General features: G+C 52.1%; 1 protein-coding gene across 5 annotated transcripts; it reads right to left on the bottom strand.

Annotated features, from left to right (window-relative positions):
* Positions 1–488: 488 nt before the first annotated feature.
* Positions 489–27,030, bottom strand: PSEN2 (presenilin 2). Of its 5 annotated transcripts, none has more exons than XM_065935556.1 (14): positions 26,948–27,030; positions 21,642–21,726; positions 20,874–20,909; positions 20,569–20,673; positions 15,740–15,900; positions 13,516–13,733; positions 12,210–12,351; positions 10,088–10,155; positions 9,197–9,417; positions 7,572–7,670; positions 6,754–6,837; positions 6,330–6,431; positions 2,740–2,858; positions 489–1,212 (listed from the first exon to the last, which is right to left on the bottom strand). In XM_065935556.1, exons 5-14 carry the CDS (start codon positions 15,878–15,880, stop codon positions 1,057–1,059), a joined length of 1,350 nt encoding a protein of 449 aa, XP_065791628.1. In that variant the 5' UTR covers positions 15,881–15,900; positions 20,569–20,673; positions 20,874–20,909; positions 21,642–21,726; positions 26,948–27,030; the 3' UTR covers positions 489–1,056. The 5 variants fall into 5 exon arrangements, with proteins under 5 accessions (XP_065791628.1, XP_065791633.1, XP_065791629.1 ...); XM_065935561.1 differs by having other exon boundaries at positions 6,330–6,428; XM_065935557.1 differs by having other exon boundaries at positions 20,583–20,673.

Below are 27,030 nucleotides of genomic sequence, written 5' to 3'. Positions count from 1 at the left end.
AAACAAAACACAAAACAGAAGCAGCATTGTAACAAATGCAGTACAGATTCTTTAAATGATCCATGTGGGAAAAAAAAAAAGAAAAGAAAGAAAAAGGAAAAACCAATCTGCACCCCCACCTCGCCCCACGCAGTGCCCAGAGATATGACCACAGAAGGGAAGGAGAAAGGGTTCCTGGGCTCCCCTCCGGACCCCCCCCACCCCCCGCAGCCACTGCTGAGAACCAGCACTGCGCATTCCTCCGGTGTTTTGGCAACAATCTTGCAGTGTTTCTGACGACAGCCAGCCCGGCACCTGCCCAGCTGTCAGCCAGCATGCCTCAGCTTAGGAAACCTAGTTCAAGAAAACGATGCAGAAAGGGGGCATTTAAGCCTCTCTCCTTCACAACTGGGCAGATCTCTTCCCTTCCACCGCCAGAGCACACGCTCTCCCAGGAGCGGCAGGGGGAGGGCCCACACTGACAAACAGACCAAGCCCCAGCACTGTGACAGGATTCGGCTATTTATTGATGGTGATATTAAGACACTTCCCAGCAATGACTGCCGTGACAAGGACTCTAAAGGTAATAAGATAATGATGACATCCTAGACAACGCGTTGGGAACATTCCTCGCAGAGAAAATTGGCTTTTCCTCTCCAGTCAGAGTGACCAGGCGCTACGTGCCATCCCGGGCCTGGCCTCCCTGTCCCAGATATCCTTGCCTCGTCCTCTGTCTGGGCCCTCCTCCGAGGACGCCAGACTGGGGGTTGAGAGCAGGGGGCCTTCCCCGCGCCCCCCACGTCTCGGAACTGTCCTCAGCGCCTCTGGCCTGACTTTCCTGGTTTCCTGCCGGTGAGGCGGGTACTCACGAGGGGGTGAGCCACGCCCGGTGACAAAACCACCAGCACCACAAAGCTGGTCCTTCCTCTTCACCAAGTTAACACAACCCTTTTTCATTCTCATTTTCTTTTAAAGGAAAGAAAAGTCTTAAAAATATATGGCACTAGAGTGTAAAATTATTCAGCTGCCTCCGGTTGCCATTTCCTACAGCTTCCAGCCCACGGGGCCCGCTTCCCCTCAGATGTAGAGCTGGTGGGAGGCCAGGGTGTCCATGAAAGGCCGCACCAGGTTGTCCGTGGAGAAGTAGAAGATGAGCCCGAACGTGATGGAGATGGGGAGGGCGGGCAGCGCCTTCTTGAACACGGCGAGCAGCAGGAGGGTCAGACACAAACCCTGCAGGACACAGAGGCGGGGGGCGTGAGGAGGTGACCACTGGTGTGGGCGTGGGGAGGGGAGCAGTTAGTGACAGTCCAGGGTCTGGGCTCAGGAGCCCTGACACCCCATCGTCTCCCCTGGTCCTCTCGGCAGCTCTGGGAGGTACATGGGGGCAGAGACTCTCAGCCAGTACTAACGCCTTGCACATGAATGGATGAACCGGCAAGCAGGCCTCCTGAACTGGGCCGCTGCTACCAGACCACCTCCCCTGGCCACGTGACGCGTGACCTGATGGCATGAAGCCTTCCCCCAGGGGACATGTATTTACCCAAGAACTGGGCGGGTCTGACTGAAAGGCAGCAGTGTTCTCAGCCGACACCAAGGGAACCAAAATGCCATGTGACACGCCCCCTGCCCGCCACCGCAAGCAGGCGCAGTGGTTGCCTATCCTGTCCCTGCCCCAGCTGATGCAGGCAGTGGTCCAGAGTGGGGACAGGGAACCAGAGTGCCTGTCCCCTCCCAGGGGAGAGCAGGGCTTCAAGGACAGACAGTCTGGAAGTGGAGGAGCCTGGGTGTCCCCAACCCAGTCCTTGACACACACTGTGGGCAAAGAGAAATGTCCAAAGAACTGGAGCCTTGGTCCTAACACGCCACGTGATGCCCAAGGTTCGCCAGGCAGACACTGAGCATGGGCCCTTCAGGGCCTCCACCTCCACGAATCATCATAGGATGTGTCCCCATTACGTGTACCTGATCATGATAAGCGACTATGTGTGCTAAGCCTCTGCAGTCGTGGCCGACTCTTTGTGACCCTATGGACTGTAGTCCGCCGAGCTCCTCTGTCCATGGGATGCTCCAGACAAGAATACTGGAGTGGATTGTCATTTCCTCCCCCAGGGGATCTTCCTCACCCAGGGATCGAACCTGCGTCTCTTACGTCTCCTGCATTGGCAGGTGGGTTGTTTTATCACTAGCACCACCTGGGAAGCCCTTAAGTGACTATAGGGGCCTTCAAATTTCACCACTGGGGTTCAAAGTGAGGGGCCCCCTCTCAAGCCCCAGGAGATCCCATGGGGCTCAGAACCGCATGATGTCTGGGTGGTGTGGAGGAAAACACGCAGCCCCGGAGTCAGAGACCCGAGTTCAAATCACAGCTCGGGCCTTGCAGCTTTGTGCCCACGGCCAGGCCCCCACCCTGCTCCATCTTTCAAACATCTCAGATCACCATCCCTACCTCACAGGTGTGGCGAGACAAACATACAGAGTTAGCCAAGACCTTGGCACCCAGCACGCACACTCAGTAACGCCAGAGCCCCTGGTCACCCTCCCTGCACCATGTCCCTGTCTACTGACGACCAGATCCTCCTGTGAAACTTGGTCTCATCTTGAGGATCTTCCTGGCAACCCTGCCCAAAGGACTTTGGCAAGCCCTTCCGAGGGATAGCAGCATCAGAAAACTCCCTGGGGTACCTGGGCCCCCCCATGAAGACCCTCAGGGGCCCCCACCACCCAGGGGTGGGTGGGGAGTACCCTGGGCCCACTCACGATGAGGATGGCCACAAAGCAGGCCAGTGTGGTGTTCCAGTCCCCGCTGCCCGTGGCGGCTGCCTTGCCCACCAGCACACTGTAGAAGATGAAGTCTCCGAGGCCGAGCTTCACGCCTCCTGTGTGGTGGAGAGAGAGGGAACCTGTAGGTCTCAGAAGCCCCCGGAGGAAGCAGCAGAGAAGGCTGACCCCAGCTGAATGGCCCAGGTACTTGGCCAGGGGACCCAGGGCCCAGAGGCCTGGCGACCTCAGAGGGCTGATGGGCGGTGTCACTGCCTAGCCCACCTCACCTGGACTCTGGGACAAGGATTAGCTGTCTCAGAAAAACAGCAGCCAGTGGGGAAAAAGGGGAAACCTGTGGCCTGGGTGACTTGCATTCTGGGCTATGCAAAGCCAACATTTCTGATAATTCGCGCAATACTGGTGCTTGGTACTTGGTTTGAGTAAAGACAAGAGTGAATAAAATCCATTGTCCAGGGCTGGTGGGAAGTTACCCAACTTAGCACTGAGTATGAATTATAAATGCTTTTTAGGAAATTTAATTTCATTGCTTTTAAGAATATATATGATACCCGAGGTCCTCTGGAGACTAATGTCTCTTTAAAAGAGTTAAACGTATATTGTAAATCAACTCTGTTGTTGTTGTGTAGTCGCTAAGTCATGTCCGACTCTTTTAGCCCCATGGAAATTTTCCAGGCAAGAATACTAGAGTGGATTGCTATTTCCTTCTCCAGGGGATCTTTCTGACCCAGGGATCAAACCCACTCTCCCACACTGCAGGCAGATTCTTTACCACTGAGCCACCAGGGAAGATAAAGGTAACTTGTAACTAGTGTATCCATTACTGAAAAGGAAATGAGCTTCTAGGATGTTTTGTTTCCTTTAGTACAACTGCCCTGTACACCTTCTTATAGGATAATTTCATTCATCATGGACAATAAAAATGCTTATGAAACAGACTGGAATTGAGCCGGTCTGCATCAAGGAAACATGCCCTGCCCTTTCTCACCCCACCCCACCCCCTCCCCTCTGGGCTCCAAGCAAGAAGCACCTCACCTTAGTCTGTTCTTTCCTTCACCCTTCCACCACTCCCAACTTCCTCACGTTGGCAAGCATATAAGCCCTGCCCTCTTACAGAGAGGACCGCTCTTGCAGGTCTCTTGCTACCACCCCTGCCCCTGCTTTCCACCTACCACACCCCTTTTCTGCCTGCTTTGCCTTCCCTTCTCTCTCCTTTTTCAATCAGTTCTTTCTCAAAGGAACTGTGCTCACCTCGCAGACACTTCAGAGACCTGAGGCAGTAAGTCCCACATCCCCCAGTCAATGTGCTCAGGCAAGGCCACCACCCGGCCCCCATGGACACCCCCACGCTGTCTATCTCAACACCCTGCCCTCTGACTGCTCCCCGGGATCCTCTACAAGCGACCTTCCCTTCATCCCCTTAACATCGCCCACGCTGGCCCTCTGGCTGTCCACTCTGACCCTGCACCCTTCCTGGGTACCTTCTGGGGACCCACAGTTTTGACAACAAGTATATCCTGGTGACATCCCAGAGCCTCCAGATGGCTTCCTCCCCTCTCATCTGAGCCTTTGCCAATGCTGTTGTGGAACAGAATCTAACCAGCCTTTGTCCCTCATTCTGGGAGGGACATCAAATCCTTGGAATTTCCCCAGTGACAGAAGTGTCTTTGTTGTTGAGTAGCCCCTTGGATCGTTTATGCAAGCGAGAGGATGGCGTGGCTGCTGCTGCTGCTAAGTCACTTCAGTTGCGTCCGACTCTGGGCAACCCCATAGACGGCAGCCCACCAGGCTCCTGTCCCTGGGATTCTCCAGGCAAGAATACTGGAGTGGGTTGCCATTTCCACTGGTCACCAGAAAGACCAACCATGTGATAAGGAGGTTGGGACTCCAGGCTAGGCTGAGTCTGGGGAGAGGAGGCAGCCTGGAGATGAAGTCCAATGTTATGAGCAAGGACTCAATCCATTATGCCTATGTAATGAGATTCCAGTAAAAACTCTGGACACTGGAACTCGATACACACATCCATGTGCAGGGGTGGGGGTGATTCCCGGACCCCAGGGGCAGAGAGCACCTTCCCAGACCTCACCCTATGTGACTCTTCATTTGGCCGACTGGTCCTCGTTTATATCCTTTATAATGTCAATAAAACTGTAATGGTAAGTACAGCACTTCTCTGAGTTTTGAGAGTCATTCTAGTAAATTTTCCAACCTAATGGAATTGTGAGAATCCCCAGACTTGTAGCCAGTTGGTCAGAAGTGTGGGTGACCTGGAGACCCCCAGAGCTTGTGGTTGGCATGTGAAAGGTGGGTGGTCATGTGGGGATGGTGCCCATGTGGGATCTGTGCTGATTCGGGCAGGGACTCAGTGCCAGGCCAGTCTCCAGCCCAGCTGCCTGTCTGCTGGATGACTGCCAACTTGTCCTTCCAGGCCAACCTCCAGCCTATCATCTTCCCCACGTCTGTCCTGAGTACTTTTTACCTAACCCCCCCCTGACTTGGGCTGCTCCATGGGGAACTTCTCAAGGGCAGCAGCTGTGTTAACCTGGCAGCATCCCCCTGGCTCCCATGTGCCTCCTGGCACACACTAGTGGTCCATAAATGTGTGCTGATCGGTTATTTTAATCCGCTTGGAAACATAATCATATATCAGAAGGTCCTTGGATGGGTCTTCAAGATTGTCCTCCACACCTGCTCCTTCTGCTCCCAGCCACTCGGGGCTCTGCCTGGGGGAAGCCTGCACCCCAACTCTGCCCCTGCCTTATGCTCCACAGCCCCACCGACCTGCCCAGCCCAGCTCACCCCCAGAGCACAGAACAGAGCCTACGTCTGTGACCCCACGGCTGCACTGGGACGTTCTCCGGCTACTCGAGTGCACACTCTACCAGCCACAGCCCTGCTCTCCCCCTCGTCTCCCCACTCCCGCCCAGCTCAAACCCCTCCCCGTCCCATGGCTCCCACTGTTCACAGGACGCAGATGAGAACCCCCATCTTGATCCAGAAAGCCCCTGAAGCCCCTGCCTGTCTCCCAGCTCCATCTCTGCACTTGGGTCTCAGCATCCTGCTTCCACTTCCTCTAAGTCAGCCCCAGGGTCACTGCTCCCAAGGCGCCCTAGGCTGGAAACCGACCTGCGCCCTCCACCCCCACCTCCAGCACTGTGTACCCCCATCTGTGTCCTTAGCCTCTGGAGCTCAGCTCAGAATTTACTTCCTTAAGAGACTTCCTCTGACCCCCTCAAGCAGGTCAACGGCCTTGTCAGGGCCCCTACCATCCTATGTTCTGCGTGGTCCTCCCAGCTCCCGAGAGAGTGGTTAGGGCCCACGCCTGCATGGCAGCACCCCCAGAGCAGCACCCGTACGATCACCCCCCAGTGCAGGGTGGGCACACGGCCAACATCTGTCACACACGAGGTGCAGCCTGGGCGTTGAGTCCCTGTGGCCTGCCCATAGGACTGCGCCTTGGCAGGCTTCTCCCTGACTTTATGAAGCATCTCTGATGTCAAACGGGCTCCTCCCTGACCTCAGGGAGCCCCACCCTCAGCCCACGCAGACCGTCCCTCTGGACACCTTACTTTCCTCCTCTTCCTCCAGCTCCTCCCCCGGGTAGCCAGGCAGTGGGGGCTCAAAGACGTCAGGGTATGAGGGCTCCCCAAAACTGTCATAGGAGTCTTCTTCTGGGTGTCCGTTGTCATGTGAGGAGGGAGAGAGACAAGAGATGGTCAGAGGGTTCTCTGAGCCCAGGGCTTCCCTGCCCCACCCTGCACCATGCCCAGCCCAACACAAAGAGGATTCTCCAGACCACACCGCAAGGGGAGGGAAGGGAGAGAAGCAGGTCTGAGGCAGATGAGCAAAGTCCCTCCAGCCCCCGATCCCCAGGGTGTGTGTGCCAGTGGGGTTAGTCTTCCCTGCCCGTCCTGTCCTTACGCCTCCCAGAGAAGTCAGGCGGAAAAGCACCGCTCCCCCATGATGACAGGCTGTCAGTCCCCTGATACTCACCCATTTCTGGGTCATAGGGGAGCTGAAGGGCTCCCTGAGAGGAAGGGTCCAGCTTGGCCATGCCCACGGTCCACACCATGGCGGCTGGGGAAGGAGAAAAGGGTCCAGCCTCAGACAGTGCTAACTAGGGCTGCCCCTGGGGCCTGGGAGGCAAGTGGGACAGTCTGTGTCCCCAGAAAGCCTGCACGGACCCTCAGTCCCTGTGGGTATTTGCTTATGGCCTCTGTTAGGGGGCCTCTGGGGGTCCAGACTCCGCTGCACATCCAACACCCAGCAGAGTGCCCACCACAAAGTGCCCGCCGTCAGTGTATGCTGGCTGATGCTTTCATAAATAGAGATCCCTGCACACTGGCCCTGAGGCCAGCAGCAACCCCGAGAGTGCTTCTTTAGAGACTGAGCTTCAGTTGTTGAGAAAGCCCAGGGAAAGGCAGGCATCCTGCCACCTGCCTCCCCAAAGCCCTGCCCTGAACAGTCCCTCCCCAAAGTCCCTTTCCAGGGACCTGGAGAGCTGAGTGGGTGGCCTCGGGGTCATGGGAACGCGGCCCATGCCCACTGCGTGAGCCTAGATGAGATGAAACTGGGCGCGGGCCACATTCCTGGAAGCCCTCTTCCTGCTCTAAATGTCCAAGCTTCTTCCTGAGCCACAGCAGGATGCAGCCCACCTTCATGTTGGGAAGGTGGACCCCTCCTGGGATCACCAAGGCTGCCTCCCTTCCTTTGATCAGGAAAAAGGTAAACTGTCTCCCCATTAACTCTGAAAGCCACGGCCAATGCAAACCTTGGTCCCCACGTCTGAAGGAAGCACAGGGGTCACTCACATGAGTATATGAGCGCAGGGAATATGGGCTCATTTCTCTCCTGGGCGGTTTCCACCAGCATCCTCAGTGGCCCTTTCGGGCACAGCACAGCCACAAGATCTGGGAAAGCAAAGTCATCCCTGGCACATTAAGAAAGACATTTATTTCCAGCCAGCCCCGAGGCAGGAGTCAGCGCTCTGACACCAGGCCCGGGCGAGTGTATCCTGGAACCTCAGGGCAAGGCTCTCCAACCATGCCCCCCTGTCTCAGCAACCCCACCCGTGGGTTTCAGCCTCGATCCCTAGAGCCTGCACTGGCTGGAGCCCATGGTGGGGTCTCAACGGGCCAACTGCAAACAGGGATTGCTGCATGGCTCAGAGACCCAGAGGATGGGCTTGAAGTCCCATTTCTCTGAGCCCTAAATTCCTTATCCTAAGAATGTAAGGAGCAGTACTGGTGATGGTAATCTAATACAGTCGACTTTTCAGATCTCTGGGTTCTGTATCCATAGATTCAACCAGCTATGGATCAAAAATTTCAGAAAATAATTCCAGAAAGCGCCCCAAACCAGTATTTGCTGCACACTGGCAATTATAAATGTCATTTACATTCTATTAAGAGTTTTTTATTGGAGAAGGAAATGGCAACCCACTCCAGTACTCTTGCCTGGAAAATCCCATGGATGGAGGAGCCTGGTAGGCTGCAGTCCATGGGGTCACGAAGAGTCGGACATGACTGAGCCACTTCACTTTCACTCTCACGTGTTGGAGAAGGAAATGGCAACCTACTCCAGTGTTCTTGCCTGGAGAATCCCAGGGACGGGGGAGCCTGTTGGGCTGCCGTCTATAGGGTCGCACAGAGTCGGACACGACTGAAGCAACTTAGCAGCAGCAATAGCTATTTATATATCACTTATATTGTACTACATAAGTAATCTAGAGATAATTTAAAATGTTTGGGAGGGGACATCCCTCACCCAATGGTAAAGACTTCACTTTCCAATGCAGGGGGTGTGGGTTCGATCCTTGGTAGGGTAGCTAAGATCCCACATGCCTCACAGCCAAAAAGATCAACATATAAAACAGAAAGAACATTGTAACAAATTCAGTAAAGACTTTAAAAATGGGCCACATCAAAAAACAAAAATCTGAAAAAAACATACAGTATTTCGGAGGATGTACATAATTTATATGCCAATCCTATGTCATTTTATGTAAGAGATTTGAGCATCCTTGGATTTTGGTACCTCAGGGGATTTTGGAACCAGTCCCCCAACGATACTGAGGCAAGATTATACTAATTAAAGAGCAGCTTGCATTTGGGGTACTCATTATTTACTGGTACTGTGCCCAATCTCAGGGTTGTTCTGAGGAGCAAATGACTTCTGGCATGCAAAGTGCTTAAGGGTGCAAGTGCTCAGGAAACATTTGTTGTCATTAGTAATCACGTCAACAGTCATGATTCCATTGGACCCGGTTTGTTTTTTATGAAGGTGAACTTCTCAGAAGGGAGACCATCCAGGCCTCCCTGGGGGGGTTGGAGGGAGGAGGAGGGGACTTCTCAGCACCCACCAAGCCTGTCCAGCAGTCAGGACTCTGCCCTGGACGTCACTCCAAGGCCCCCCACCAGGCTGGTGGCCCACCTACCATACACGGAGATGGCACCCAGAATGACCCAGGCGGACCACTCCGGGAGGTACTTGATGAACACCAAGGCCATGAGCGCGCTGATCATGATGAGGTAGGCCTGCTGCAGCACCAGAGGGCCCTTCCAGTGGATGCACACCATGCCCACCGCCCCGAAGTTCCAGACGGTCAGGAACAGGGTGGGGTAGTCCATGGCCACATTGTAGGTCTTGAGCACTTCCCTGTGAGACCAAAGTCGAGCCCGGGGGCTGGGACACTCACTGGAGATGTCAGACCCTGAGCCAGGCAGTCCAACACCCTCAACCATCAAGTCACATCCTGGCTTTTCCCAATCTCTGGCTCATTTATTAACATCGTCCTCCCCATCTTCCATGAGCCCTACAGGTAACCCCTTGTTTTCTGAAACAAGGTGGGGAGTACACTGACATCTTGTCCTTGGGCTGGACGACCCTCTGCCCATGAAAAAGGTCTTTGGAAAAGTGTTTTCTCCTGTGCCTCTAGTTTTTTTGGGCCCCTGGGTTAGGCTGATGTCCTAAATCCAGGGTAAGAGAGACCACCTTCCCCCAAAAGTAGGAGGGACCCAGTCCCAGCCCAAAGACTGGAATGTAAATTTTGAGGCCTTTCTGATCCCTGCCTCAGCCCAGGTTCACAGCCTCCTCTGTGATGACTCTGAGTCTTTGCTTTAAATTAGGAACCAGAAGGAGACGTGTGGCCCAATGAAGGGCTCCACTGCAGTGTCAGGGAGGCCAGGCTCCTGGAACAGCAACAAAGGGCACCTTTCCCTCCCGGGTCCTTCAGACCCACCCATGCCACAGGGAAGGGGTCTCAGAGGACCTGCTGCCCCCGGCAGCCACTCACCCAAGATCCCGCTGTCCCCCAGCGGCCACTCACCCGAGGTAGATGTAGGTGAATAGGAAGAGCAGCATCAGAGAGGACATGATCAGCCAACCGTGGATGAACTGGGTGGAAATAGGCATCGTGACTGCAGGCCCCCAGGCCCCTGGTCCTCAAGACTGACACCCAAGCCTGGAAACCCTTCCTCCTTAGGCTCCTCCTGACTATGCTGGAAGGTGGCTGTTTTACAGGTAAGGAGGGCACAGACATTCAACGTGTTCTCTCCAGGTAACCCAGCAAGCATACCAAGGAGCTAGAACTCCTTCCTGTCTATAAACACCTAGCTCTCTACTTGTTCACCTGGAAAGAACATGCCTGGCACATTCCAGGCTCCAGAGAGAAAGCTGGCCGGGTCTCCGCTCCCACATGCTGCATCCCCAGGTGTGGGCAGCAAGACAACAAACACCTAGACACACACTAGCAGGAAGAGATAAGGGCTGTGAAAAAAAATTGGCTGGGGAAAGTGACAAGAGACCCACTGGGTGCTTCTATTTTAGACAGAGTGTGGTCAGGGCAGGCTCCTCCTCTCCTGGCCCAAATAAGGGAGGGTCAGAGGTGAGGGGGGGTGTCACTGCAACCCGCCTCCTCAGAGGACAGACCCATCAGTCACCAGCTCAGGCCACTGGGGACCGCAGCGGCCACCTGGCTGTCTGCTCAAAGCAGAAGGGGCACCTCTGGTATGTGCTGATCCTCCTCATCCTACCCAGACCACCATCACCTCTTGTCCATGTCGTGGAGTAAATCTGACTGAATGAGGCTCAGCGGCCTCCCAACAGTTCCTAGCGTGGTCAGGTGACACCTGCTAACCACAGCACTGCCAGCTCTCCCTGGCCCCGCTCCTGGCTTGTCCTCATGCATGCCATAGCCTCTGCTCCAAACAAAAGCCCTCTACCCTACCTTCCACCATCCACGGCCCCTTATGCCTCAATCACAAACTCTTCCTCGGTTACAGAGGCAGCTATTTACTAAGAAGCTCCAGCTCCTGGACACCCCCTCCCGCTGCTCACCCCCACGCTCACCCCCAGCTGGGACGCAGCTCGTCCCTCTATTTGAGGCTCTCCACCTCTCTCTACCTGCTCCACAGATGCCAGCAGCCTGAATATCCAGTGCTACATACACCTGCGTGTGAACAGTTTAAAATCAGTAATGTCTAGTTCAACTTCCTTTCAGTCCGCACGGCTTCAAAGCCTTCCTTGGGAGAAAAGCCTGAAACTCATGCCTAAAAGCTTATGGATCTCTGTGGACGATTTGGGCTAGGTGGGACTCAACTCCCCTGTTCCTCCCCAGAGCTGCTCTGCAGAGCAGGGCCCACCCAAAGGTCTCTGGGAGTTGGAAGATCTCGGTATAGCAGTTGTATACCCCCAGCTGAAAGGCAAATGGGAAAATCAAAAATAAGCTTGCAGGGGAAGTATATGGTGAAAGAAGCTTAAAATAGAAAATCTGGCTTCTTCGGAAGGAGAGGCAAAATAAAATTAACTTCTGAATATGAGAAGTGACCCTATGAACGCAGCAAGGAGGAACTCAGTTAAGTGGGATTAAGTGTAGCTGAAAGGACAGGAGTATTGGGTAACCCGTGGTGGGGCAGGAGTCGGGTGGGAGAAAGTACAGGCAAACCTCAGGGATGTTCGGGTTCAGTTTCAGATCACAACAAAGTGAGTATCGCATGAAAGTGAGTCACAAATTTTTTGGTCTCCCACCTCATGCAAAAGTTAATGCTTGCACTGAGGCCAATTAAGTGTGCAGAGCATTATATCTAAAAAAAACCTGTTAAAACAGCATTAATTAAAAAATAATGCTGTTGCAAAAATGTCACCAACTGACTTGCTCAATGTAGGCTTGCCACAAACTTTCAATTTGCTTAAAAAAAAAAAAAAGGAAAGAAAACACAATATCTGTGAAACCCCAAAAAATGAGGTAGGCCTGCTCCAAAACTTGAGGTCTATTTTACAGGAAAAAAAGAACTCTGCTTTAAAAAAAAATCCAGGGTTGCTGCGTAAAAGGCTTTGAGGCATGAAATCCAGGATTGCTTTATAAGAGGCCCCGAGGCATGAAAGCCAAGGTTGCTGCAGGAGAGGCCCTGAGGCGTGGCAGGAGGCAGGGAGCAGGCAGACCAGCTCACTTTGTAGCAGCGGTACTTGTAGAGCACGACCAGGAAGATCGTCATGGTGACGATGACGCTGATCATGATGAGGGTGTTGAGCACAGAGTTGAGGAGCCGCTGGCCCACCGAGGGCGTGTCCTCTGAGAACGGCGTGTAGATGCTGAGGAAGGAGACAAGGGCTAGAGGTCTGCGCCCAGCCTGCTTGCACCCTCCACTCCAGGGAGCCTGGACCTGGTGACGCAGGCATCCTGGGCACCCCTGGCCCTCAGCACAGCACTCTGGCTGCCCTGGTCTGAGTGCTGCCCACCATCCTCACGAGCTGTCCTGCCTCCCTGGCACCTAACTCCAACTTCTAACTGAGCTGATGCAGCCACCCAGGAGGGCCTGACTGGCCTTTACCATGGCCTCCTGGGCCCTCACAACAACTAAAACCTCTCCCGGAAGTGCTTCTCCCAGCTGACCCCACTCTCCAGCTCTGTACCCACCTCCCCATCAAGTCTAGGATGCCTCCAACCCCACTGCTACCCCTACCCACACCCAACATAGCCCAGTAGCTGCACAGGCAGCTATAAACTAAGGAGGCAATTCACCGATCCCACACTCTTAGGGAAGCAAACTGCTTGCCAAGTTCTCATGGTCTCAACGCTTTTCACCTGAGCTGCTCTGAGTCCCCAACAGACTAAATGCTTCCTGAGGGCGAGGGTTTCTTTCTCTACTCCTTTCATTATAGAAATCATAAACAAAATGTAACAAAAACTCCCTTAAAAAAAAAAAAAAAGGTTTCAAGAAGGTACTCAGCAGTGATACCATAGGAGGCTGGGGGAGGGAGCAGAGGGAAGCTTCCCATTTTCCCAGGCTGCTGCTTCTTTCTGGATTCTTTTTATTAAGATAAACAAAATCCCCCTCGCGAGATACTCTGGGAGTGAGCTAAGAAATCATGTGGTCCTCTCTAGTTTACATTCCCGGGAGAATGCATGAAAGGCCCAGAGAGAAAGAGACTTGTCCGTGGTCACGCAATGACGGGTGGCACAGCTGGGACAGGACAGAGAACTTACTCCTGCCGTGAGAGCACGGTGCAGGGCACTGCATGTGGATTAACTCACTCAGTTCTCCTGGCAACCTTGTTATCAAACCCATCATACAGATGAGGAAACTGAGGCCAGGAGCGCTTAGCAAGGTGCCTGGGCAGGTTGTGCGGACTCGGGCAGCTCCCCAGCCCTGCTCCTTGCTGTGGCTGCCATGGGGCCGCAGGTACAGTGGCCAACACAGGCTGCACCCTCCGCCCCAGTTCCGCTCCCTCACCCAGCCCGGGCCCCCAACTCACAGCTGTCCATTCTTCTCTGTGTAGAAGCGCACGGACTTGATGGTGGCCACCACCACGATCATGCACAGCGTGACAGGCACAAACAACATGATCACGTGCTTTGCCCCGTATTTGAGGGTCAGCTCCTCCTCCAGGCCCGGCGGCCGCCCAGGAACCCCACTGCAGACATAGCGGTCAGGGTCCTCGTCCTCATGGTCCTCCTCACTCTCCTGGCTTCTCTGTGGGAAACCATGCTGTGAGGACCACGGAATGCCCCCCACCGCAGGCCTAGTGACACAGAGCATGGGTGTGTGTGAACTGGAAATGAGAAGTTTGAATGTCGCTTTTCAGATGTAAGAACCAGTCTATGGGCTGTAGTTTAGATGTGGGAGTGGTGGCATTCCAGGACATTGAGAAGTTTATGAGGACAACTAGAGATTGAGAGTTAGCACTAGCCACCACAGATGCAGAAGGGAGGCCATGGTGGCCATGGACGAGGACAGTCTGCAGAATGGGTCTGCAGCAGGTCTGCAGATCTGTCCCCTCCCTCAGTACAGGGACGCAGGATGCCACTCAGTTCTGGTCACACGGCCATACTAGTTTGGGAGGAGCTAGGCCAGGTGATGGGAGGAGGGCACAGACTAAACGTTTTTGGTTGAAAAATCAAAAGCCAGAATGGTCAGCACACAGGGGGACTCTCTTTGACTGTATTAACAAATAAGGCACTGGGAATTTGCAGAGGAAGAAATTACTTTGAAATTTTTGCCCCCGCCAAAATCCAGCATGCAAACTTTGCAGCTTTGAACCAGAGGCTAACTAGGCATTGAGCATCTGGGAGGATCCAGGTTAGGGAAGGTGGGAGAGTATAAATGAGGAGGCAGCAAAGGAGGATAGGACGCCTGTCAGACACTGACATACACTGATCTTCAAGAATGTGTTTCAGAATTGTGGCAATTCAGGTTCACTTGCTGCCTTGTTATTTACAGTAACAGCCATGACAAAGCCAAGTGAAAGAGAAATCAAAACTGACTGCTCTTTGGTATCAGTTTTTTGCAGAGAGAATTCCATCTAGATATTCAACTGAGAAGGAAAGGAAAACTGTTAATGGGAAGGAACTGAAACAACTGAAATGCACAAAAAGTCCAGGAGATAAAAGACAAAACAACGAGCAAGAACTGGCTGAGGAGTCGCGGGGCCATGGCCTTGAGCTGCTGAGATCGCTCTCGGAGCCCAGAGGAGGACAGGAGAAGAACTGAGTTCAAGTTTCAGCAGAGGGGAAAGAGGCTGGCTGGAAGAAATAAAAATACTAGAATGGGCAAAATAGAGAATGGGATTTAGGCAAATTCAGGTACTGTTTTTACTCTGATGAGGAGGGAGGGACCTTGACTAAGTGACTCTCCCATGTACACTCTCCACTTCATACTGTTATAATCTCCTGCCTTTGGGGCTGCAGAGGCAAGATCACAGTGCAGCACACTCCTCCTGCTACGGGCTGCATGTTTGTGACCCCCAAATTCATATGTTGAAACCTAATGCCCAACATGATGGTACTGGAAATACAGGCTTTGGGAGGTGATTAGTTCACGAGGGTAGAGCCCTCAAGAATGGCATTCACGCCCTTATAAAAGGGGCCTGAGAGAGCTCCCTAACCCTCTGCCTTGTGAGGACACAGAGGGAACACAGCTGCCTATGAACTAAGTGGGCCCTCATGAGACATCAGCTCTGCCAGCGCCTTGACCTTGACCTCCCAGCCTCCAGAACAATGAGAAATACACTTCTGCTGTTTACAAGCCACCCAGTCTATGGTATTTTTGTTATGGTAGCCTGAACACATAAAACACATCCCCAGCTCAAAAGTCAAACACGAATCAGCTGATCTCTCAGTTCCCATCTCTAGCCATATATCAAAAAAGGTTCCCTCCAGCGGTTTCCTCCTACCGACCTTCAGCCTCTGCGCTGCCTGTCCCAGCATCCACACTCACCCTCAGGTTCCTGTGGAAACAGTAACCTGCATAGGAAGGTGAACCGAGGGGGCAGGGTTGGGGTGGATCACGCAGTCTACTACAGAGTCGGTCTGTGACTGGCCGTGCGTGTGCAGAATCTACGATCAAGCCCTGTCAGACCTGGGATCCACCAGAGTGGGCCACACGCCCCTTTGGCCAGTTCTCACCTTTACTTCCCCTCCCTCCCAAAATGGGATGCCAGCGGCCTGTCTGGAGACCACGGACTGCTGGCAGGAACCTACCCACTGGGCGGCACTCTCTCCGTCCTCCAGGCCCTGCCGGCCGTCCTGGCAGGAGCGCGGGGTGGGGCTCTCAGCCGACATCAGGGACGTCCGCTCATCACACACTTCTTCCTCGCTGTCAGAGGCCATGAATGTGAGCATGGCCCTGCCTCCGCAAGTGCCTGGAAAAGGAGCACAGGGGTCTTCGTGCCGCTCTCCTGAGAGGCAAAGGCAGCGGAGGGTGAGAGGTGGCTTTAAGAGCTGGACACAGGTCCTGCCCACAGTGACCATCCAGGATGCATTTGTCAAAGGACTGCTTTAGGGCTTCCCGAGTGGCACAGTGGTAAAGAAGCCACTTGCCAATGCAGGAGACAGGGGTTCAATCCCTGATCCGGGAAGATCCCACGTGCCAAGGAGCAATGAAGCTTGTGTATCCCAACTACTGAGCCTGTGCTCTAGAGCCTGGAAACTGCAACTTCTGAAGATGGGGTGCCCTAGAGCCCATGCTCCAAAACTACAGAAGACACTGCAATGAGAAGCCCGCGCACCGCAACTAGAGAGTAGCCCCTGCTCTCAGCAACTAGAGAAAAGCCTGAGCAGCAATGAAGGCCCAATGCAGCCATAAATAAAAAAACATTTAAGAGAAAAGGAGAGCCCCCAGGAGCCACGACTGAGGCTGCAGTAGTTGCGAGAGGGATTGGCTAGAGAGGATCCAGGCCGTGGGGATGAAACTCCCAACCAGAAACATCAGGGCCACTCTCAACTCTGAGCACACTCATTTGTTCAATCAACAAATATCTGACCACCACCTATCATGTGCCAATGACACGTTTGTCCTAAAAGAATAAAAACCAACCCAATGTGGCAAATTCTATGATCCAAGTGTTCACTAAGAGGAAAAGAAGGGACTAAATCTCAGAGATCAGGAGTGTTTTCTGGAGAAGATACCATCATGTGATGGATACAGACTCTCCCAGGTGGGAGGGCAAGGCAGAGGGCGTGAAAAATGTCTCAGCCTGAGCCGGGCACTGCCAGGGTTGGGCAGGGGGGCACTGCTGTGGAGGAGTTAAGCGTCTCTGGCACCATGTTAAGGAGGTGGGCTTTGTCCCCCGAGGACACACTGACAGATCAGATCTCTGGTTAGAAATCTCAGTCTGGTCACGGACTGAAAAAGGAGTAGAAAGAAGGAAAGGTGACCTCTTTGGAGACAATGATGGGGTGTGAACAGGGCCTAAGGTGGCAGCAAGACAGATAGAAGTGAGGGGACAGAATCCATAGAGACAAGATGTTGGGGACATAACAGGACAGAGTCCAGGACAATGACAGGCAGGGAGTAGGATGAAGGAGGTGGGAGAACAAGGTGTTGGGGGAAATCTGCTGAATGAAAATGGCTGAAAGAGGGGAGCTGCCTGGGGGTGGCTGAGGGCCAGGGTCTGAGCTGGAGGGGAGGGAGATGAGAGTCACAGGTTTAGCTGCTGCGCCCATGGGAGCAGTGAGCTGAGACCAGGAAAAAAAGAGAGAGAGAGGGGGGGGGGGGGGGGAGAGGGAGAGAGGGAAGGAGGGAGAGAGGGAGGGAGGGAGAGAGGGAGGGAGGGAGGGAGGGAGTGTGTGTGTGTGTGTGTGTGTGTGTGTGTGTGTGTGTGTGTGTTGGGGAAGTATAGCTGAGGGCAGGACCCACAGGAAAAACCAAAGCTGAAAGGGCCACACAGGAGGGAGCCTGTCCCCAGAGACTGCTGCACTGCTCTGAGCAGTATGGGGACTCAGCAGTACCAAGTGGACGCTGGGGCAGCCCGAACCCCTACCAACACCCTGGGCAGGTCAGCTGAGCCACCAGCCAGGCCAGCTGCCCCATCACCTGCCTCCTGGGACCCTGGGGAAGACTCATGCCAGTAGGAACAGTCAGGTCTGTTCTCCTCTCACTGTTCATCTCCACGTCAATTGCCTTCAGAATTTATGATCATTTTTACTCTATTTCTATATTGTCTTTCTTTAATATATGGACCATTTCTAAAGTCTTTATTGAATTTATTACAATATTGCTTCTGTTGAATGTTTTGGTTTTTTGTGGGGAGGGGGCCACGAGGCATGCAGGATCTTAGTTCCCCGACCAGGGATCAAACCCACACCCCCTGCACTGGAAGGCAAAGTCTTAACCCCTGGACCAGCAGGGAAGTCCCTATGATTTTCAAGTGGAGAAGGCAGGCAGGTTCCTTCCACCGAGGCAGCCAGTTCTGCCCATCTTGGCAGGGGCTCTGAGGCTGCAGCTTTGTTTTGAAAACAGTGTCCCAGGCCGTGACCTGCATTACTCCCAGCTGGACTTCAGCTCCATCCCCAAGTCCAGGCCCATGGCAGAGCCTGATCCTACTCACCGACTCGGGCCCTTACAGGCTTCCCCGTAGTAGCTCTTACAGGGAATTCAAAATGAGCAAGCTAAGCTCCCCTGGCTTCAGCAGAGAAACGACATGTATAGGAGGGACAGCAGAAGTGACATCAGTAGGAAGCAAAATAAGGTCGCTTCCAGGAGAGGTGACGAGGATGCTGTGCTACTGGAATTAAGACTAAGTGGGGGGCAATCTATCAACAGTGGGGAGTAGATGACTCAAGTCTTTAGCACGAAGAGGGACACGAGACGAGACACAAAGGTTAGGACTATCTTGCCAGGCGGAGGCTGAAGTAGGTGGGCACCTGGAAGTAACCTCGTAAACAGATGGTGGGATGGGGGCCTTGGCTGAAATTCTCAAACACCCAGCAGGCTGAGGTGGCTGAAGCGTGGGGACCACGGAGGCAGCGACAGGAGGTGGGACCATCCGAGGGAGGGGCGTGGGGGCCCGGCCGGGGAGGAGGAGCTGAAGCTAGTGGCAGCCAAGGTTTCTGAATTAAGGAGGGATGTGACCAGAGTGTGCCGTGTGGGTGCAGAGGGCCGGCTGAGCCCTCCTGCCTCTTCCCCGGAGACCCCAGGAGCGGTGCCGCCCAGGACCCAGGAGACGGATCTGCTTCTCAGCACTCGGACCTTGGGACCAGCAGAGTCTACCTAAGAGCCCAATTAGAGGGGACGGGGCTGTGAGACCTTGGAAAGTTCTTAGCGTCCTTCATCTATGGTAACAGTAATGAAAGAGATTACCTAACAGAGACCCAGGCAGAAAAACTCTAAAGCGCTCCTCTGCAAGGGTGGGCCCCGCTAGATAAATCCTAAACATACACCTGCCTGGGTCCAGGAGATGCCCTCACTGACCCTGTGGCAACGCTGAGTCCATTCTTACTCAAAGAGCTACAGGGAACACAGAGCTAGCAGGCTGCACCTCAAGCTAAATTAGGACATCCTATCTGGGACAGTGTAGCAGCTCTTTCAATACTTTGTTTTGTCTGGGCTGTGAATTAATAATTTAGTTACCATCTCCCTCCTTCTGTTCTTCCCACGCCTTTAGAGGCCCTGGGATTTATCTTTACAGTGACTGGAGGAGCAGGTCAGGAATTCCTGCATCTAAATGGGAGGGCTGCGGCCCCCAGGGCAGAGGCGAGCTCACCCTTCAGAACCACAGTTGCCAGCAGTCAGGCTGCCTCAGTCCCCAGAGCAAAGCACGAGGGGACTGGACAAATAAGAGGCTAAGATGCTTCTTGAAGGAGAAAGGGAGCTACAGGGCAGGTAGGAAGAGAAAAGCAGGGGATCCACGATCAAGTAGGAGTTAAGTCCTTTCCAATTTCCATTTCTTCAGCCAGTCACCAAATCCCAGGAAAACACGTCTGCCTCCCAAAGTCTGTGGACACACCCAGGGAGAGCACATTTAAAAACAGACTATATCCCTTCCATGTGAAACTGCAATGCGGAGGGAGAAAGTCAGAAAACTAAAAAACATGCTTTGCCAACCACCACATGTAATGTATGGCCTCCTCAGCAGAAAACAAATGCTCCCTGAGCAGATTCCTTCCCTCCGTGGAGCCCCCAGAAAAGCAGAGCAGGGAGGGGTTGCAGCCAGAAGAGCTGGTCTTGGGTTGGAGCAAAGGCATCCGAATCACAGCCCTCTAGCCCTGGAGGAGGTGGGGACAGCTGGAGGCACTTTCTTGGGCTCCCAGCATCTGAGGGCATGGCTTAGGACTTTCAGAAAGCTGTAAGATGCTGGAGATGCTGTTTGGCAACGTGGCCCAGGCCACCTGAAGGGTGGTGGCAAAGCAGCTGCCGAGCCCTCACTGTGTGCTAAACACAAGTCAGAAACGAGGTACAGTCAGTCTCCAACGGACCAACCTTCAACCTCCGCAATTTCAGAGATTTGACATGAGTTCACAAGCCCGGTAGCATGAGTTCACATGTCTGGCGTACTTTTTAAGGTACTGTACTGTAAGATTAAAAATTTTCTGTTTCCTTCTATGTATTATTTGTGTGAAAAGTATTATAAACCTCTTACAGTATAGTACTATATAGCCAATTGTGTTAGTTGGGTAGCTAGGCTAACTTTGTTGGACTTAAGAACAAACTGGATTTATGGCCTCTTGGAACAGAACTTGTTCGATGCGGGGCACTTACTGCTCTGCCGTTATTTCTCATTTTACAGATGAGGAAAAAGATTTTAAAAGTGATAAGTTCAAAGTCATTCTTGGACTGAGGTGGTCAGATTCTGTGCTCTTAAACACTATGTTATGGTGCTAACTTCCAATGCAGATCCTAAGTTTCATTCTGGCCAAAGGTCCAGGGATCTGCATTTTGAGACAGTCCCTGGGCGATTCTCAGGCTGGTGTTAAACCCTCCCTGGAGCTGCTCCTGCCAAGTAATCAGATGCCTGGGCCCAAACTTGGTGCTCAAAGTGTCCAGTTACAGTTCACCTCCCTATTGCAAGGGCAGGACCTCACGCACCTACCTTAGCACACTTACTTACTGCTCTGCACAACTTGCTCGCTGAATGGGGGCGTGAAAGAATGAGCAGTCCTTTCTCCTGAATACTCTGTGGTTGGTCTGAGAACCCCTGGGGAGGAAGAGCAACAGGAGCTTTCTCAGACTAGGAGAGCAGCAGCGGGAGAATGCAGTGATCTGACTGACAAGGTATGCATGCAATGCCCACCTGGATGGAGGGTGTGAAAAAACTGGATCTCAAGCATCCCTGGTACAAACTGCACCAGCCTTTTTGAAGGCAGTAAACATCAAGAGCTTTAAAAACATTCATACCTTTTGATCCTGAAATGCTACTTCTCGGAATCTGTCCTACGAAAATAATAAAAGATTTATCTGAAAACACGGTTGTTGCAGTCATTTATAATTTTTTTTAAGCGAAAATGACTAAGATGTCTGACTCTGTATGATAATATATCCATCTGATATATGACTAATAAAAATCTTACTTCAAAGAATATTTACTAACATGAAAAAAAGCCAAGATGCTAAATTTAGTAGATTTAAAACCACAGATATAAGCATCTGAATTTTCTTAGAAAATGTATATATATACGAAGGACTGGCAAGAAATAGTATACAACATTAAAGGTGCTTATCTTTGGATAGGGAGATTGAGGGTGATATATGATATTTTTCTACATTTTTTAAAACTTCTATAACAAAACATGAATTGTGTCTGCTGTTTTTTGTAAAGCTATTAACTTTTAAAATGGAAATAACAGGGGCTTCCCTGGTGGTTCAGACAGTAAAGAATCCACCTGCAATGTGGCAGATCTGGGTTTCATCTCTGGGTCAGAAAGATCCCCTGGAGAAGGGCATGGCTACCCACTCCAGTGTTCTGGCCTGGAGAATTCCATGGACAGAAGAGCCTGGCAGGCTACAGTCCATGGGGTCGTAAAGCTATTAATTTTTAAAGGGAAATAACAAGTATCAGCATTTAGACAGATATTCTTCCGTGCTGCCTTCTCCCACATCCCCTCTCACTGAACTCGGGGACCGTGGGAAGCCGCTTTCACACCTTCTCCTAACCCCTCTTATTACCTGGCTCCTGAAGGAGAACAGAGCAGCTGGGATGGATTCCTCTGGCTTCTAAGCTGGAATTGAAGCCTGAAGGTACTCTGCAATCCTTGGAAGGAAAAAATGCAGATAAACAGTCTTGCTGGATGTTTGTCCACATCAGAGCACCAGTGACGCCAAGAACTCCCGCCGGGAGGCTGACTCACAGGCTGGTGCGGGTGGGGCTGGGCGACTCTCCTGCTGATGTCAAATCCCATCAACCACATAGCAACCGGCTCTCTCCGAGAGAGCAACAGGAAAATGCAGAGAAGCCAATGGGAGGAACAGGTGCCCCAGACTACATCCTGGAGACCCTTCCCAGAACAAGGCGCTGTGGCTGAAAACTCCTTGGATTAGGATGTAAAATCAAACATCCAAAGAAGCCACCGCTCACTCCCATTAATCAGCTGAATGGGATCCAAATACTGAATGAGCCGAGCCAAGGGAGTCTGACCCAGGGAATTTCCCCAACCTTGCCTGTGTCAGCAGTTCCTGCAATTATTATGGAACCCTGGTGACCCGGTTTCCTCAACCTGATTTTCATTTCAGAAAAATGCAAAGGTTCTGACCTTAAAATTTAAGGTCAATGGACCTAACTAGGAAATAGATTCCTACTTAAGTAGGAAATCGATTTTTAAATTCCATAGTAAAGAAGAGTGCCTCAAGTAAAAACATGGAAATTTCGGTTCCAAAAGAAAATTGGGAGTCAACAGGTGGGGCCAAAGAGAAAGGCTTGGATCCGAGTACTTGCTTTCTTTGTCTCCACAGGCCTAACAGTACTTCTTTCTTTCAGTATTGAAGTATAGTTGATTTACAACATTACAGTAGTTTCAGGTGTACAACAAAGTGACTTAAAATTTACAGTTTACATTCCATATAAGGTTACTGTAAAACACTGGCTGTATTCCCTGTGCTACACATTACATTCTTGTATCATTTATTTTACACATGGTTGCTTGTCCCTCTTAATCCTCTTCCCCTATTTTGCACCTCCCCCTTTCCTTCTCCCACTTGGTAAACATGATATGCATGTCTATTTTTGCTTTTTTTTTTTGCAATTCTACTATGATATTTATTGAAGGAAAACAAAAATACTAATTCAAAAAAATATATATGTACCCCCATATTCATTGCAGCACTATTTTTTTGTTTTTGTTTTTAATTATTTTTAATTGAAGGATAATCACTTTATAGTACCTTATTGGTTTCTACCAAACATCAACATGAATCTGTTTCTGTTTTGTCTTGTTTGTTCATTTTAATTTTCAGTGCTCCCTCAAAGAGGGCAGCAATGGTTTTAAAAAAGGTCACTTTCTATGGTCACATGGCTACTTCACAGAGCTCCCATGACTCCTGGGGCGTTCCCAGCCTTCCCTTCTACTAGGTGAGGAAATTCCCTTAGAAATTCCCACAGCTTGCCTGCCTGCCTATTTCCCCTGGCCCAGGCACCTGACCATGTATGGGCCCTGGCTGACCGTCATCCATCTGTCCGTCCATCCAGCCCATACTGTGATGCACATCACCTGCCGGATAGTTTTCCCCAGAACAGGGAGGCAGCCTCAGCTGGAGCAGGGGCCCACATCCCACAGGGAGGCCCGAAGTACCACTCCACTCCCCTGAGACACAGGCCCCAGGCGACCCTCTGGGGTCGCCTAAACCTTGACCCAAGCTCTAGATTTCCCTCTGTCTGCCCTCTTCTACTCAAAAGCACTCAGTAAACATTTTCTCTCACTTCCTGAAGAAGCCTGGAAAAGGGGCAGTTTGGAAGTGACAGAGAGGTGCTGCAAAGGTAGCCACACTGGCCACACGCTACCGAGTCACCTTTGAGCAGCCTCCCATAAATTGTGTTTTTGCTTTCAATGAAAAGCAGCCTTAGAAACAGAGAGAGTTTGAATCAGCTGGCCAACTGATCTGAACCACATGCTTGGACAATTTAACTTCACACAGCCCATTTCCTCTTGTGTAAAAAGTAAGATAGGCATGCTTTGCAAGATGACTGTAAAAATTAGAGCTAATGTGTAATGTGTCCAGCACAGAGTAGATGTTCAATAAATGGTAATTATAATGAAATAAAGGCAGGGGCACAGTGAGAGGGGACAACAGAAGCCTGTTGATGGCCCCTTTGGAAAGCTACAAAAATGCTAAACCATCAGACATGAGTTGAGCACCAAGGTCACACATCACTCAGGCCCTGGGTATTTGCTCTTCAGCCCCAGTCCAGAGCATGCTGGCAACATGAACATTTTGTCAAACAAAAGGGCATGTCCAGAGACTGATGTCAGAACTGGCAAGGACCTTCAGGGCCATCCGGTTAGCAACCCATTTCATACTTGGGAAAATTGAAGCCCAAATGGACAAAGGGACAAGGGCCCATGACCAGAAACCACAGTTACAGCTCAGGTCTCCAAACTGCCAACGAGGAGCTCTTCCCTGCTGCTCCAAGTACTTGAGAGGGTCACATACTCAGTGGATTTCCAAGAACACTCAAAGAAGGGAAAATTCCAAAGGCATAATATTAACACAAAAAGCAGGATACAAAACTTCATCTTCAGTTTCCTACTTCTAATATTTTAATACATGAATACAGGTATGTGCATAAAGTACTGTAAGGAAGTTCATGTTAAGAGTGGTTCTTTGACTAGGGGCTAACAGATGACTTGAAGAAAAAAAATCCCAAATTTTCTAGAGTGAACACATATTGCTTTCATTTTTAAAAAGTCATGAAGTTTCTGGTTACGGTACAGCAGAAGGTGAGTGCCCTCTAAACTTTTCTTCCCATTGCTCCGGAAGACTGTATTTTAGCAAAGACAAATGAGCAACCCTTCCTCCCAGGCAATGGAAAGAATAGACAGTAATCATCTCCCTCCCGGACATCCGGTCTTCACTGAGGATCACTTTGAAACTACTGCCCAGACTGTAATCACATGGTGGCCTCACCACTTCCTGGTCAAGAAGCCAACGCTGATTCTACAAGGCTTGAAGGCCAGGTCAGATGCAGCCAGCAAGGTGAGGAGAAACCCCCAGGCCCTGGCCAGGGGCAGCGTGGAGGGTATGCCAAGCTCAGAGCTCTTGCCTTCCACCCCAGGCCCCACCCCCAGCTGCTGGAGTCCAGGGACAGGTGGAAATATTTGCAGAAACATTTGTTGCCTTGCCAGTCTTACCAACTAAACAGTGTCTAAAAGTCAAATCAACAGCTGAAAAACAGCCAAATGTGTCTTCAATAGAAACATAAGGTGACCTATACACACTGTGCTTTAGTTTCTTTAAAAAAAATTTTTTTTGGCTTTGCCAAGTAGTTTCTAACGGAGATCCTACAGCAATGTCCTGGGCAGTAGTGCAGGCACATGGGTGGGGCATGAGAGTGGGAGGCCTCCCAAGCAAAAACTCAAAAGATGCAGAAGACACAGTCAGCTGAGTTCAAATGCTGGCACTCACAGTCACAGAAGCCGCACAACAGGACAAGGTCCTCGATTCCCTGAACCTTAGTTTCCCCTTCTGTAAACCTTAGTTTCCCCTTTCCACTTCAGTGTGATAGCAACTCTTTAGATAACTGTTACAACTACTGTACAAAATGGCTTTTTATTGTATATAACAAACTTATAAGTGATGTTATTGTCATTATTACCATCAATGATATAAGAGAGGGGCCAAAGTAGGTGGAACCTCTCATTCTGGCAAAGCCTGTGTGCATGTGTGCAGAGGAGCTGGGGTGGGGGTGGGGCACAGGGCCCCCAGGTACAGTTGAGCAGCAGCCTCTGGCCAGGCTGTTCCTTGTCCTCCTCTTCCTCAAACAGACAGGCTCAGAGCATTCACCTCCCAACCCTACACACATCAGACTCTTGACTTGGTGCACAAATACTTCAACACCAAATGATACAGAATTTTTCCTGAAAACCCAAGGCACCATCATCCCACTCCACAGTAACACTGCATGAAGTCCTCCACCTCCAGCCTCTGCCCTGAATGCTCCCACATTCACCCAAGGAAAGAACCTGGATGGCCTGCCTCATGAGTGGCCGAAGTTGCAGTTTTGAGCTGCAGACAGGACTTCAGGCCCCTTCACCAGCTGGGCCCAGAAAACACAGCTGCTAACACACTTTCCTTCCCCTACACAGCCACGCTCTCCCAGAGGGGAACCTGAGGCTCACACACCTGCAGCAGCTTATGCAAAGCCTTTAATTACTACCAAAGGTCTTAGCCAAAATCCTTGGAGACTCAGGTGTCTACAGAAGGGGTTATGTTGACTCAGGGCCATCCATGTGGGAAGAGCTCGGGTCCATAATGATCAATTACTCTCAGGACAGGCTGGCAACCCACGCAGTCAATTTTGGGTCAATCTGGCTCTGCAATTGCTCTGGATGGGAACCGCCTCTCAGGCTCTCCATCTGTGAATGAGGATGCAGCTACTGCAACAATCCACAGTTCATACCGTCAAAAGGGAATACTCATTAAGTCACAGACGGGGGCATTTCACCCAGCTGTCCAAGTGCTGAGATCTAGTCCCAGGTCTGGACAAGAGAACTACAGTCCAGGACAACGGGTTCGAAGCCTGGCTCTCATATATCCTACCTGCGTGACCTTGAACAAAGTCACTTTAGCTTTGAAGGCTGAGTTTTTTTCATTGATAAAATTTGGGATGGGAATTAGCTCCTGTATCGGGTTCATTCAGCTTTTCAAAAGCTAGATTCTGGGAGTCTCCTCAGAGCTGTAAATGCCTGATCAAAAAACAGCCAAACATCGCAGATAACGAAACTAGGAGCTCCAGGCCCCGTCCTTAGGTCCTGTTCCTCACGCCGGCGGAAAGACCTCCGCCTCCCCTCCTGCCACTGCCAAGCAGAGCCCGGGGCCGCGTGTCGCAGGCCGGCAGGACTGGGCGCCCATCAGGTGCCAGTCAGGAGGGAGGAACACACTGCCGCGTCCGCACGCCTGGGAGACCCACGTGCGCTGCTCCTTTAAATGTCCCGGCCCTTTAACAGATAGCACCGCGCCCACTCCGGCGGGGGCTCCGGCGGCGGGGAGAACCCGGCCCGGCTGAAGGCCCGAGGCCTGGAGCGGCTCCCTGCGCTCCTTCCACTGGCCAGTTCCGGGCCAGCCCCCATTGCAGCGGTCCCGGCGCCCTCCCCTCACGAGCCGCTGGGGCCGCAGCCCCGGAACCGCCCCGAGGCCGCGACCCGCCGGGGCGAGGGGCGTGCGGAGGGCAGGGCCCCGCCTGCGGAGTGCAGCTCCACCTCGCGCCCCTCGAGCGGCGGGCGATCGGGCCCCCACCCGCGCGCCCCATGCAGCCGGCTCACCTGCTCCGCCGCGCCGCTCCAGCGGTGTTTACGCGGCTGGCCCAGCGCCCGGCAGACCCGGTGCCGGCGCAGGCCCCGCCCCC

Source organism: Muntiacus reevesi, chromosome 5 (assembly GCF_963930625.1).
Source record: "Muntiacus reevesi chromosome 5, mMunRee1.1, whole genome shotgun sequence".
In the NCBI taxonomy this organism is placed as follows: Eukaryota; Metazoa; Chordata; class Mammalia; order Artiodactyla; family Cervidae; genus Muntiacus; species Muntiacus reevesi.
Note: the sequence above shows the minus strand (reverse complement) of the source record. Positions and strands in the feature narration are given on the sequence as shown.